General features: G+C 44.1%; 3 protein-coding genes and 1 pseudogene across 6 annotated transcripts in view; 3 read left to right on the top strand and 1 right to left on the bottom strand.

The window, feature by feature from the left end:
* Positions 1 to 14,873, top strand: part of LOC144697047 (uncharacterized) — a 288,147-nt gene that overhangs the window by 146,813 nt on the left and 126,461 nt on the right. The gene's annotated exons all lie outside the window — the stretch shown is intronic.
* The window catches only part of LOC144697038 (uncharacterized), a 36,389-nt pseudogene that overhangs the window by 3,978 nt on the left and 17,538 nt on the right, over positions 1 to 14,873 (bottom strand). The gene's annotated exons all lie outside the window — the stretch shown is intronic.
* The window catches only part of LOC144697176 (uncharacterized), a 245,052-nt gene that overhangs the window by 220,342 nt on the left and 9,837 nt on the right, over positions 1 to 14,873 (top strand). The gene's annotated exons all lie outside the window — the stretch shown is intronic.
* Positions 6,138 to 10,356, top strand: LOC144697116 (uncharacterized). 3 transcript variants are annotated; one of them, XM_078568943.1, is made up of 2 exons: positions 6,138 to 6,223; positions 6,926 to 10,356. In XM_078568943.1, exon 2 carries the CDS (start codon positions 7,479 to 7,481, stop codon positions 8,322 to 8,324), a length of 846 nt encoding a protein of 281 aa, XP_078425069.1. In that variant the 5' UTR covers positions 6,138 to 6,223; positions 6,926 to 7,478; the 3' UTR covers positions 8,325 to 10,356. The 3 variants fall into 3 exon arrangements, with proteins under 3 accessions (XP_078425069.1, XP_078425070.1, XP_078425068.1); XM_078568944.1 differs by having other exon boundaries at positions 6,155 to 6,289; XM_078568942.1 differs by having other exon boundaries at positions 6,165 to 6,223; positions 6,795 to 10,356.

Below are 14,873 nucleotides of genomic sequence, written 5' to 3'. Positions count from 1 at the left end.
GAAGGTTCTCACTTTGCCTGGCTTCAATCCTACAATCACTGGTTGCTCTAGCTTTCCCTCGCTATCTCCTGATATTGAATATTCGCCGTTTTATAGAATGATACAGCACAGATGGAAACCATTCTGTCCACCATGCCTGTGCTGGCTCTTTGAATGATAGAAACATAGAAAGTAGGAGCAGGAGAAGAGGCTGTACACCATAGGGAAGACTTTCCCTCATCCCTCGCAGCTAATAAGGACTCACCCATCCTACATGATTAGGTTTTCTATCACAAGGGTGGCCTCAATTTGGATTGGGTCTCAGAAAATAATTAATTTTGTTTAGGGATCAAATAGTTTGATTTTGTTTCCCTTTAGAGCCCTTGGAGAATAAACACTGTGTTTGATTTCATCCGACTGGAACACGATGTGAATGGTGATCGTACTCCTGGACTGTGTCCAGACTGAAGTTCTGTTCCTGCCATATGATCCTCCCCCAAGGTTGTCCTTTCAGAGCTATTTACTATTGGTGGCTGAGCATGCACCCAGACCTGCGTGTCTCATCTGTGTCCAAATTAATCTGGCCCTTCAAAATGAGAGGTCCCAATGGCCATATCCTATCTGAATGATGGCCCTGAGGAACATTGCAGATTAATGATACAGGCCCACTACTCACAGTAAAAGGAGGGGACCGGTATAGTTATAGATATGTTTACCTGTTGGATTGAAGGATTCCCTGTCTGTAAAAATGATGTAGTCACGACAGCTAAAATTTTGTGGGAACAGATATTTACCAGATAGGACTTTCTGAAAAGGATAGAGAATGATAATGGTTCGCATTTCACAGCAGAAGTAATGCAGAAGCTCTGTGATCTTATGGGTGTGCAATAACATCCCACATCCCCTACCACCCTGAGTCCAGTGGGATGGTCAAGAGCTTTAATCACTCTATAGAAATGACACTGAAAAATCTGTCATGAATGGAGCTGATGATCTGGTTAAGGTCAATGACTGGGTCACTACCTTGCTTGGTGTCTTAACCATTCACTCCCCTCCTGTTCAGTCCCGGTCACGGCCCATTTCAGCTCATGATAGGTTAGCCAATCCAGATTGTGAATCCTCCCAGGGTCCCATTCCCCATTGCTACTCGACAGGCTCAGGACCAGTTTCTCCAGAACCTCCAACAAACCTCAGCATCCTCCCTGCTAAAGGCAGTGGAGAAGATGGTGCTGCCCATCTCAACACCTCCAGGGAGAACCGTCCACCCATTACTTTAACTATTCAATGTGAGATGAAGTTATGCTAAAAGCATTATGAAAAGGGGTGGGATTGGAAAGCTAATTGGGAAAGTCCATTTGATGTTCTAGATAGATTGGGAAAAGCAAATCTTATATTAGCAAATTGGAAACGAGAGAAGGGAACACAATATCTGAGTTACCATGAAGATCAGTGCAAACTGTACAAAACTAAAAGGTCAGATAACCAGATGGAGAATAAATACTGTGTTTGATTTTATTTCTTCAGGGACAAGATGTGAATGGTGATCGTGCTCCTGGACTGTGTCCAGGCTGAAGTTCTGTTCCTGCCGTATGGAGCTCCAGTCAGGTGATGTTAAACACTCAGGTGGGAAAGACAAAAATCCAGAACAATAGTTTCAAAACGAAGCTGATTGATTTCATATTTACCCAGAATATTAAACTCCAGCCAAATTAGAGAGGCTATTACCATCAGAAATAAACAATGTCTCTCAGGATGAATATGGTTCTGCCCTGGGTGTGATGAACAGAAGCAATGATAGCAGAAGCCAATCCTTGCAGTCACTTGTGAATGCGTTGCTGTGTCACCCGGTTGGATGTCTGAGTGAATCCCTTCCCACACCCACAGCAGGTGAATTCTATCCCGCACTGATTGTGACACTGACACTGACAGCTCCTTTTACAGGATAGCAGCGAGGGATGATTTACAGACAGGAACCTCAAACCAAACATCACATCAAAATCTGACAGGGTCACGCAGTTCATCAGGACCTGAATATCATCAGCCTTTAAATGTGGAAGGAGCAATGTTCTGCCTGTGGAAAAAGATCTTAAAAATAAGTGTGATTGAAAAATCCTGAAGCACACACACCCAAGTGAGAATGTTCCAGTGAACTGACTGTGGAAAGAGAACCAGTTACACATCCTGAAAAAACACCACACCATTCACAGTGTGGGGGCGCAGGGGTAAACTGTACACGTGTTTGTTGTGTGTGAACAAGGCTTCATCTGATCATTCAACCTGGGGAGACACAAGGAAACCACACCACAGAGAAACCGTGGAAATGTTGGGACTGTGGGAAGAGATTCAGAACTCAGTCTGTGATGGAAATTCGTCGACACAGTCACACTGGGGTGAGGTCATCTGAATATGGGAAGGGATTTACTCCACTATCCCACCTCACTGCATACCAACGTGTTCACTCAGGTAAGAGAGTTTTTAAATGTTCCAACTGTGAGAGGAGCTTTAAAAGCAAAATTAATCTGCTGAGTCACCAGCGAGTTCACACTGGGCCATTCATCTGCCCTTAGTGTGGGAAGTGATTCACTCAACTAACCCACCTCACCTCACACCAACATGTTCACTCTGACACAAGGCTTTTTAAATGTTCCAACTGTGAGAAGAGCTTTAAAAGCAAAATAGATCTGCTGACTCACCAGCGCATTCACATTGCAGAGAGGCTGTTCACCTGCTCCAAGTGTGGGGGGATTCACTCAGTCCTCCAGCCTGCTGACACACCAGTGAGTTCACACAAGGGAGAGGCTGTTCATCTGCTCCGTGTGTTGGAAGGGATTCTCTCATTCGTACACCCTGCAGACTCACCAACGAGTTCAGAAGGGACTCCAGGGTTTGGATTCTGCCCTTATTGCTGCTGTTAATCGCACCAGAAGGGAAACATGTTCATTCTGACAGTTGGAGTTTGTTTCACTTGATGTTAATAATCGCTGTTCTTGGGTTGGAGTTTAATATCGTGGATATAGGTTAAATAAATCAGCTTTGTGTCAAACACACAGTGTTCAAGTCCTTGATTTCTCTCAGATAGCAGGAGACTGGTTGATGTCCTGTTATCAACAGTTCCATTTTTTGGGCCTTTTCTCCTTTATTAATGGAGACTTGTATTTATATAGCGCCTTTCACAACTTCAGGATGTCCCAAAGTGCTTTACAGTCAATGAAGTTCTGTTGAAGTGTCTTCACTGTTGTAATGTAGGAAATGGAGTCGCCAAATTGTGCACAGCAAGATCCCACTAAAAGAAATGTGATTGTGACCAGATAATCTGTTCAGTGATGTTTGCTGAAGATAAATATGAGGCAGTACAACAAGGAGAACTCCCCTGCTCTTTGGAATAACATCATGGGAACTTTTACGCCAACTGAGAGGGCAGATGGGGCCATAGTTGAAGGTCTTATCTGGAAGATGGGACCTCTGACAATGCAGTGCTCCCTCAGTACTGCATCAAAATGTCAACCTGGATTTTCTGCCCGTTTCTGGATGTGGATTTAAACCCAAACCTCCTGACTCAGAGAAATGAATACAATCACTGAGCCACAACTAACACCTCATCATTACTCCAGATTATTTCAGTCCTCATACCTTCAATTACTCTCATGGACGAGTGTAAGATTTTACTCTGGGAGTCACAGATTACCCAGAAATGGGATTGAAGTCGTTGATGATTTTTAAGCATATTATTAAGAAGCAACAGTTTAGATATGATACATCAGTTAAATAGGCAGCAAGGACATACGACCCATAACAGGTGAGAATGGTTTACTTGTCCCGGTGTGGACAAATGGATGGCGAGAAGCAGGGAGATGCTGATCTCCATGTCTGGAGGTGGCAGTCTCCTCGGAATGGTTTACTGGTCCTGGATCAGGGGGATGCTGATCTCTGTGGCTGGAGGTGGCAGTCTCCTCGGAATGGTTTACTGGTCCTGGATCAGGGGGATGCCGATCTCCACGGCTGGAGGTGGCAGACTCCTCGGAATGGTTTTCTGGTCCCGGATCAGGGGGATGCTGATCTCTGTGGCTGGAGGTGACAGTCTCCTCGGAATGGTTTTCTGGTCCTGGATCAGGGCGATGCTGATCTCCGTGGATGAAGGTTAAAGTCTCCTCAAAGTCGTTTTCTGATTCAAGATCTGATGAAGCTGATCTCCGTGGCTGGTGGTGGCAGATTTTTTCTTTCCTCAGTCTTCTTGAGCCAAAGTGTTGGCCAAATCCAGCATGGATCACTTTGAGAAGCTGTTTCTTGTCTGAAGTGATTTCCCTCTCAAAATGGTGTTCACGTACCTTATTTCTGGGGTTTTTTTGTCAATAACTTATTCAATTGTCCATTAGCAAGGGACAGATATTCAATGTAATCCTTGCTATTTCCATCCGAAACCATGAAGTCATTTTGTGGCTCATTACTTGCTGGAACATCCTGTTTAATCTTTATTCATACAGTCAATTTACATATGGTTCATGAGAAATCCCCCACCCTATCAAGTTTGTCTTGTTTCAGGATCTGTGCTAGGGAAATATTGTTGGAAGAGATAACAGGGCTACACTGTCCTGTGTTTGTCAACCCAAGAAGCTTTCTTCATAAGTGTGAGAGAGAGAGCAAGAGAGAGAGAGCAAGAGAGAGAGAGAGAGAGGACAAGAGAGAGAGAGAGAGAGCGCTATTCCTATAATCAATAAATGTCTTGAAAAATTACAAAGTTATTTGGCAGTGTTTTCTTACACATTTCCCAACCTTGAGAAGAGAACATCCTTATTGAGTTTTCACTACTTCTTTCTGGCTAACCCAGCTAAGCTACGAGCTTGTTCTCCTAATTTCTTGATTACATACCATCGATAATATACTAAAGCTACTGGAATTATTGGACTCAACACAAGTCCTTGAGCTGCCATCAAGAATACATGTAAAAACTTTCCGAGTAAAATGTGATAACTATTGACTTTGATTCATCCTCCCCACTTGCAGATCATCTCACGCAATTCAAAATTATTGGCATGTCGTAAATACATATGGTTCAATCAAAAGTTCATACATGGACTTTAAAGATTCCCCAGCTCTCAGTTCACTTGCATCCACCTTGTGGATATTTTCTAAAACCAGATTGTAAATCCCTCTTCACTTTAATTTTACTTTTTCTGATAGCTACCAGTGTGATTAATTCAATCCTGATTGTTTTAAAGTCAGTTTCCCCATAGAGTTTGTGTCAATACCTTGATGATTTAAAATGTTGTCTCATTCTCCTGCCCACATTAAGCACTTCAATGTTTTTATGTTGACAAGTAGCTGAGCATGTCTGGGAACCATTCTTTAGTGCAGTTTCACCAAGCATTTCTGCATTTTAGTTACTCCACAAATAGCAAATCACATCTGCACACTCATACCAGTATCCCAAAATAGTGCTACATTTTCCACCTGATATAAGCCACTCTTGACTTTCAGATAAGCTTACCAAAATGTTAGGGGAGTGTCGATCTGAAAATCTTTGCTTATGTCCCCCTGCATGGTTCAATCAGACGCAGTTTAGAGGCAAGGGTACAAACATCTCAAAGCAATCAATTTACTAGCTAGATTTACACTTTCCTGACCTTTACTCGAATGTACCAGATACCAGATTAATGTATTCTATTGAACTATACCCAGGGCTAATCATTCCAATTCCCAGTTGGTGGTGTGATTTTTCTCTCTTATTCTAAGTGGGCCATCCCATTAATTATCATTCTATCTCATTCAGGAGCCCTGGAGAACTTTATTGACCAATTCAATATTCTCATAATATGGTGTTTTTACATCAGTGACAGAAGTATTTGCAATCATTTTGGAAATAACTCCCATGTCTCCCGTTCTCAAGCACTTTGTCTTTAAAAGATAACAAATGGGATAAAGTCAAATCTTTAAAAGGCAAAGTCTTTAGTTCAAATCATCACTATGTTGTCAGTGAAGAGGGTTAACCCCTCTGCTTGTTTGCAGAAGGTTTGGAGCTCAAATGTGTGCACAATTGTGTCAACTTTACATAACTTTATTTTCAGATCAAAGACAATCAGTCAATCAGCCAGACATTGTGAGCTGGAGCGTGCGCAGTGTGGCTGACGCAGCTGGACACCAGTACGCATGCGCAGTGTCAAAGAGTTTGGAGCATGCGCAATGCGATCGAAGGCCTTGCGGAAAGAGGCGTCTGTTTGTCCCGGAGAAGCGGAGTCAGAGCGAGGCGGTGGGTGGGAGGATTTGGAAACACTTTGTGGATCCGCAAACCCTGAGGAATAATTATCAGCTCCTGGTTTGCAGCTGCGGGGCTTCTCCCTCCCGGGAACAGGCCCAGGTTAACGGCCGCCATCCTGGGTCAGCGAGTGGAGGATGGTTCACATCAGAGGATGGGGGAGGGGGGACAATAAATAAGAGGTTACACTTTGGGCTCAAATCAATGAGGATCTGATCTGTGGGAAGGAAGGAAACCCTGGGAGGTGGGCGGGGAGGATTCAGAAACACCCGCTGGAGGCCCCAAACCCCCAATAAGACTCATTGATTTTATTGTCAGTCTGCAGACAGGAGCTGGAGAACTGAACCCAGGCAGAGGAAAGGGAGGGAGAAAACTGGGAATGGAGGAAAGAAATGGTGGAGATGGGTTTGGATTTCAGCGCAGGGAGGAGGGAGAGTGTGTGGGACGGGAATTTACAGCTTTGGGGTGACAAGAGAGGAATAAATGTTCCATAGAAACTAGAATTGTCTGTTCTGAATTTCAATCCTCAACTTAAGGAGATGACTTTTGTGATCACATTTTACAGGATACTAGAAGAATGCAAAACTCAAACCAAACATCGCATTGATATCTGGTTGAGTCACTGGATTAATCAGGTCATGAATATCATCGGCAGTTGAATGTGGAAGGAGAAATGTTTGTTTATTCTGTCTGCAGGAAAAGATTTCGAACATCAGTGTAACTGGAAAAGCACCGAGACACACACATACCTGAGTGAGAATGTTCCAGTGCACTGACTGTGGAAAGAGCTTTAACCAGTTACACAACCTGAAAAAAAAACACACCATTTACAGCAACAGGAAACCATACATATCTCCTGCGTAAACAAGGCTTCAACTCATCATTCAACCTGGAGAGACACGAGGATACCCACACCACGGGGAAACCGTGGAAATGTGGAGACTGTGGGAAAGGATTCAATTACCCATCTGAATTGGATATTCATCGACGCAGTCACACTGGAGAGAGGCCATTCACCTGCTCTGAGTGTGGGAAGGGATTTGCTTACTCATCCAGTCTCTACACGCACCAACGTGTTCATACTGGTGAGAGGCCATTCACCTGCCTTGAATGTGGGAAGGGATGTAATGCTTTATCAAACCTCCTGATTCACCAGCAGGTTCATTCTGAGCAGAGACCTTTTCAATGTTCTGACTGTGAGAAGAGCTTTAAAAGCACAAAGGACCTGCAGAGACACCATCGCATTCACATGGATGTGAGGCCTTTCACCTGCTCAGTGTGTGGAAAGGGATTCACTCAGTCATCTCACCTTCTGACACACCAACTTGTTCACTCTGATCAGAGACCTTTTCAATGTTCTCACTGTGAGAAGAGTTTTAAAAGTAAAAATGATTTACAAGCCCATCAACGCACTCACACTGGGGAGAGGCCGTTCACCTGCTCCCTGTGTGGGAGACAATTCAGACTTTTATCCCAGCTGCTGACACACCAGCGAGTTCACTCTGATAAGAGACCATTCCAATGTTCTGACTGTGAGAAGAGCTTTAAAAGCAAACAGGATCTAGTGACACACCAGCGAGTTCACACTGGTGAGAAGCCATACACCTGCTCTGTGTGTGGGATGGGATTCACCCGTTCATCCCACCGTCTGAGACACCAGCGTGTTCACACCGGGGAGAGGCCATTCATTTGCTTTGTGTGTGGGAAGGGATTTGCTGATTCACCCCACCTTCTGATCCACCAGCGAATTCACACTGGGGAGAGACCGTTCACTTGCTCTACATGTGGCAAGAGATTCACTCAGCCATCCCAGCTCACTGAACATCAACTTGTTCACACTGATCAGAGACCTTTCAAATGTTCTGATTGTGAGAAGAGCTTTAAAAGCAAGAAGTATCTGCGAACACACCAGCAAATTCACACTGGTGAGAGAAACTTCACCTGCTCCGAGTGTGGGAAGGGATTCACTCAGTCATCCCACCTTCTGAGACACCAGCAGGTTCACACCGGGGAGATGCCATTCACTTGCTCCGTGTGTGGGAAGAGATTTGCTCGTTTATCCAACTTGCTGAGACACCAGCGAATTCACACGTGACTCCACAGGTTGGGTTCTGCTGTTGTTGCTGCTGTTAATCACATCCAGGACTGAACAATGTTCATTCTAACAGTTAGGATTTGTTTCTGCTGATGTTAACTTCCCTGATAACTGGGCTGGAGCTAATATTCTGGACAGAGATCAAATAAATCTTGATGACAAGCTAATTGATCAGCCAGAGTCTATCTGAATGGCGGAGTAGGCTCGAAGAGCTGAATGACCTGCTCCAGTTCCTGTGTAGTTTCTGCCAAGACTTCTCTCACTCTCTAACTCTGCTCCAGTGCTGGTTTCTGGTGAACTGTCTTCTTCCCAGTTCTCCCATGACTTTCCATTCATCAGCTGGTGTTTGAGTCCAAGTTTATTAGGAGCAGGAGAAGGCCATTTATCCACTCGAGCCTTTTCTGTAACTCATTGTGGTCATGGCTGATCTGTGATCTAACTGCATTTACCCAGATATTATTTTAATCCTGGTTTTCCCAGTCTGTTACAGTTTGATTGAAAAATAACTTTCATTTACATCCCACCATTAGGAGAATGTCCCAAGGCGAACCATAAACTGACATCCAAAAAAAAATTGACACGGAGTCAAAGAAGGAGATGTTAGGAGGGCTGACTAAAGGCTTAGTGTAGTGTAAAGGGTTAATATTAAATATGTAAATCTTCTACATCATCAGTGATGTAAGATCATGTGACAAGTGTGCTGAGAAATGGTTTTATGTGAAGCCTCGTGCTCAGCCTTGTACTGTACATAGAAGAACGTGCAATGAAAGGTTAAGTTTGTCAACAGCCTTGCCCCCAGCAGTCTCTATCGATCCTAACCAATTTCCTTGTCTGTTTGATCTAAACCTGTCCGAATGGTGTTCACCTCAATCACCAAACTTACTAATTAGCCCAGTTACATTTTCCTCCAAATCATTTATATATACTACAAACAGCAAAGGTCCCAGCACTGATCCCTGCGGAACTCCATTAGTCACAGTTCTCCATTCAGAGAAGCACCCTTCCACTGCTACCCTCTGTCTTCTATGACCAAGCCAATTCTGTATCCATCTTTCCAGCTCACCTCTGATCCCGTGCGACTTTACCTTCTGTACCAGTCTGCCATGAGGGACCTTGTCAAAGGCCTTACTGAAATCCATGTATATAACATCCACTGCCCTTCCATCGTCGATCATCTTTGTCACTTCCTCGAAAAACTTGATCAAGTTAGTGAGACACGACCTCCCCTTCACAAAACCATGCTGCCTCTCACTAATACACCCATATGCTTCCAAATGGTAGTAAATCCTGTCACGAAGAATCTTCTCCAATAATTTCCCTACAACTGACGTAAGGCTCACCGGCCTGTAATTTCCTGGATTATCCCTTCTACCCTTCTTAAACAATGGAACAACATTGGCCATTCTCCAGTCCTCTGGGACCTCACCCATAGCCAGTGAGGATACAAAGATTTCTGTCACGGCCCCAGCAATCTCCTCCCTTGCCTCCCTCAGTACTCTGGGGTAGATCCCGTCTGGCCCTGGGGACTTATCCACCTTAATATTCTTCAAGACGCCTAACACCTCTTTTTTGATCTCAACATGATTCAGGCTATCTACACACTCTTCCCTAGACAAATCGACCGCTAGGTCCTTCTCTTTGGTGAATACTGATGAGAAGTACTCATTGAGTAACTCTCCCATTTCTTCTGGCTCCACACACAGATTCCCACCTCTGTCCCTGATTGGGCCTAGCCTTTCCCTGGCTAGCCTCTTGGTTTTTACATATGTTATTATTTAAACTTAAGAGTTACTTTCTTTATAAGAGGGGAATCTGTTAGGGAAGTAAACAGTTAAAAAAGTTCAATTGCTAATTATTATTTGTTTAACTAAGTACCCGTTTGGTTGTACAAAAGTGTTAACAGCTGAGACGAGTGGGGGCTGTGGAGAGTTTTGACAAACAATAAAACTCTGTCTGAAGGAGTATGTCTTGGTTTCGGTCTCCATTTCTAAACAACTATTGGAGCTTAACAGAAATGATGTGTGACACAGAATTCTGAGGATGAAGATAATTAGAATGATCACTCTGAAGGAATTGTACTAGTCACAAGGAGCTTTGGGTCTAGTCCAATGATGAATATCTTAGTCACAGACAAATTCAACTGTGCTGTGTTAGATAGTGACTGCACCTCGACAGTATGTGGATCAGATTGGTGAAAATGTTATCCAGTCTCACCTCATGGTGAAGATAGACACAAAGTTAAGGAGAATGAAAGTTACCCTTGTTTCGATTTGGTAATGTCACACATTGTCCTAAATCTTAAATTGGACTCTGATCATTAATATAATAGGATTTCATTATTGATGCAGTGGGATTCTGATTATTAATCTAACAGTATCCTGATTACTGATACATTATGATCCAGCTTATTAATACATTGTGATCCTGATTATGAATACATTATGATCCTGATTATAAATATATTATGATCCTGATTATTAATATATTATTATCCTGATTATTGAAAAAATCAGCTTTCCAGAAAAAAATGAACACTGACCTTTTCACAAGCTTTTTTTGCAGCAGCATCTGGGCCTCAATTGGTTCCATTGGGCTGCGCCCAACAACAAAAAAAAACTGGGAGGATTTAAAGGGGCCTCACAGCTGTCAGGAAGCAGTTGGAGATACACGGCAGCCATTGCCGCCACAGAGCTCGCAAGCCCGAAATCTCATTTCTGATCCCACCGAGGGTCACAGACCCTCAGTTTGGGAAGCGCTGAATTACACTGAGACTATAAAATGGGAACAGTGCTTTTCACAGAATCACAGTGCAGAAGAGGCCCTTCGGTCCATTGAGTCTACACCGACACGTAAGAAGCACCTGACCTACCTAATCCCATTTACTAGCACATGGCCCATAGCCTTGAATGTTATGACATGCCAAGTGCTCATCCAGGTACTCTTGTCATAGTCTAAGCGTTTAAACCCTCTCTCCAGTATGAACTCACTGGTGTGTTCGGAGGCTGGTTAACCGAGTGAATCCCTTCCCACAAATGGAGGAGGTGAACAGCCTCTCCCCGGTGTGCATGTGCTGATGACTTCCTAACTCAAATGATTAATTGAATCCCTTCCCACTGTCCCCACATTAACACGGTTTCTCCCCAGTGTGACTGGGCTTGTGCCTTGACAGGCCAGATGATCGGCTGAAACCTCGTCCAGGGATATGGGGAAAGAGTGGGGGAGTGGGATTAACCGGATTGCTCTTTGAAAGAGCCAGTACAGATTCGATGAGCCAAGTGGCCTCCTGTGCTGCACTATGATGAGATCATGTGATTCTATAACAGGATGATGATTCATAATAAACACCATACGATCGAATCATAGAGCTCACAAGGTGGCCATTCAGCCCATTGTGTCTGTACTGTCTCTATGAAAATGTTCCCATTCTGTCCAACTCCCCTGACCTTTCTCCTGAGCCCTGAAAATCTTTCCTTATTCGGTAAAAGTCCAAATCCCTTCTGGGAGTTACCATTGGATCTGCTTCCACCAGTCATTCAGACAATGTGTTCCAGATCATCAGAACTCACTGAGTAAAAGAATCTCTCTTCATCTCCATCCTGGACTTTGGTAATTATTTTAAATCTGTTTTCTGTGGTTACCATCCATCCTGCCAATGGAAACAATTTCTCCTGACTCGATAAAAATTCTACAAAAATGTCCACACCTCTATTAAATCACTCCTTAACTTTCTCTGCTCTAAAGAGAACAATCCCAGCTTCTCCAGTCTCTCCACATAACGGAAACCCCTCATCCCTGATACTATTCTGGTCAATCTTCCGTGTACTCTGTCCAAGGCCTTGACATCTTTCCTGAAGTGTGGTGCTCAGAACTGAACACAATATTTGAGCTGAGGATTAAAAAGTGATTTATAAAGATTCAGTGTGACTTCCTTGCTTTTGTCCTTCATGTCTCCATTAATAAATGGAGGACCCCCATTCGTTTTTTTTTAATCAGCTTGATCAACTTTTCCTGCTCCCTTCAAAGGTTTGTGTCCATACACTCCCAGGTCACTCTGTTCCTGCACTCTGTTTAAAATTGTACCATTTAATTGGTTGATTTCTTACCCTAAAGGACATTAGTGAACCAGATGGGATTTTACAACAATCAATGATAATTTCATGGCATCATTACTGATACTAACTTCCACACAGACGGCAAACATTTTCTGTCTGATTCAGGTCACTGTGTTTGTGTATAAATACTATTTGGAAATTTATTGCTGAAAATGTCTGCAGAAGGTTTGGGTGGAAATGTGGGAATTGAACCCACGTACCCAGGTCATAAGCCTCAGCCTCTGGAATACTCGTCCAGTGACATTATCACCGTGACACCATTTCCCCTCCATTTAGAGTGAGAAAGCACACGGGTAGCAGAGTTTAGGATTGCCTAATGTTTCCAGACCGGAGTGGGGGGCGGTGGGGGGGAGGGGGGGGCGGGTGGCGACGGGGTGAATGTGAGAGGCTGGCCAGGATGTATTAGAATCATCAAGTCATGGGTATGAGGAGGATTTCAGCAGCAGATGAGCTGGGGTAGGGTGGAGATGGGTGGTGTTAGGGAGGTGGAAATATCTGGAATCTGGTCTTAGTGATGGTGTGGATATGTGGTCAGATACTCATCTTGGGTTCAAGTCTAACACCAGGATCGTGAAGAGTGTGGTTCAGCCTCAGACAGTTCCCAGGGGGAGGGATGGACTCGGTAGTTAGGGAATGGAATTTGTCCTGGTGACCGAGGCAATGGCTTTGGTCTTCCCAATTTTTAATTGGAGGAAATTTCTGCTCATCCAGTACCGGATGTCGGATAAACAGTTTGATAATTTAGTAACAGTGGAAGAATGGAGAGGGATGGTGGTGAGGTAGAGCTGGGCGTTGTCAGTGTCCATGTGAAAACTAACACGATGTTTTTGGATGATGTCACCTAGTGGCAACATGTAGATGAGAAATAGGAGGGGCCAAGGATAGATCCTTGGGGAAAACCAAGTTCAAGAACTTTGGAGAGGAAAGGGAGGTTGTAGTTGGGGCAGTAGTTTGCAAAGAAGGTGGGGTGAAGGGGTGTTTTTTTCAGGAAGGGTAAGGATGTTGTATTTAAAGGCGAGAGGGGCAAAATCAGAAGAGAAAAGAACCATTAACAATATCAGCAACACGGGGAAGATGGATGGTCAGCAGTTTAGTGGGAATAGAATCAAGGGATGAGGAGGTGGGTCTCCTGGACACGGCATGATGGGAGATAGGAGAGAAACTGGAGAAAAATGCGAGTTCAGGGCTTGGACAAGAGGGAACTTTAGACACAGTTTGGTCCGATCGGCTAGTGGAAAGGAGGGAAGCAGCAGAGGCAGCTGATCGGATTGTCTCAATCTCAGTGATAAAGAAGCTCCATGAGCTCCTCACACTCGTTTTTGGGGGTGAGGATGGAGGAGACAGGGGAGAGGGAGAGCCCTTCAAAAGGAACTATCGTGTTGGACATAGTAAAGATGGTGGTGACGACGTAGTGGTATTGTCATTGGACTAATAACCCAGAGACCCAGGCTAACGCTTTGGAGACCTGGGTTCAAATCCCACCACGGTGAATGGTGGAAATTAAATTCAGTAAAAAATTGGACTTAAAAGTCTAATGATGACCATGAAATCACTGTTGATTGTCGTAAAAACTCATCTTGTTCACTGATGCCCTTTAGGGAAGGAAATCTGCTGTCCTTTCCTGGTCTGGCCTACATGTGACTCCAGAACCCCAGAAATGGCCTAGCAAACCACTCATTTGTACCAAACCACTGTGAAGTCTGTAAGGAATGAAACTGGACCAACACCACATGGACAGCAGTGGTTGAAGAAGACAGTTTACCACTACCTTCTCAAGGGAAATTAGGGTTGGAGCAATAAATGCTGGCCTAGCCAGCAAGGCCCACATCCCATGAATTAAAAAAAAGATTCAAAGATAAACTGTGTGTTTAGCTGATTTATTTTTCTTTCATCAACAATATTTTCCCCTATGACCGGTCTGGAGTTTATTAACATGAACAGAAACAGACCCCAATGAACATGGCTCAATCCTGGATGTGATTAGCAGCAAAATCTAATCATTGTAGTTACTTGTGAACTCGCTGGTGTTTCAGCAGGTTGGATGAATGAGTGAATCTCCTCCCACACTCAGAGCGGCTGAACGGTCTCTCCCCAGCGTGAACTCGCTGGTGTTTCAGTAGGCTGGATGAATGAATGAATCCCTTCCCACACTCAGAGCAGGTGAGTGGCCTCTCCCCAGTGTGAATTCGCTGTGTACAGTGAGGTCCGATGATATCCTGAACCCAGTCCTGCAGTGAGAGTACCTGAACAGTCTCTCATCAGTGTGAACACGTTAATGGCGGAATTTTTATAGCACTTTCCGCAGTCTGGGCATCCAAAAGGTCTCACATCAGTGTGAACTCGCCGGTGTCTCAGCAGGTTGGATGAGTTAGAAAATCCCTTCCCACATATGGAGCAGGTGAACAGCCTCTCTCCAGCGTGAATTCGCTGCTGTGCC

Source organism: Cetorhinus maximus, chromosome 23 (genome assembly GCF_964194155.1).
Source record: "Cetorhinus maximus chromosome 23, sCetMax3.hap1.1, whole genome shotgun sequence".
NCBI lineage: Eukaryota > Metazoa > Chordata > Chondrichthyes > Lamniformes > Cetorhinidae > Cetorhinus > Cetorhinus maximus.
This window is presented reverse-complemented; position numbering and strand designations above follow the sequence as displayed.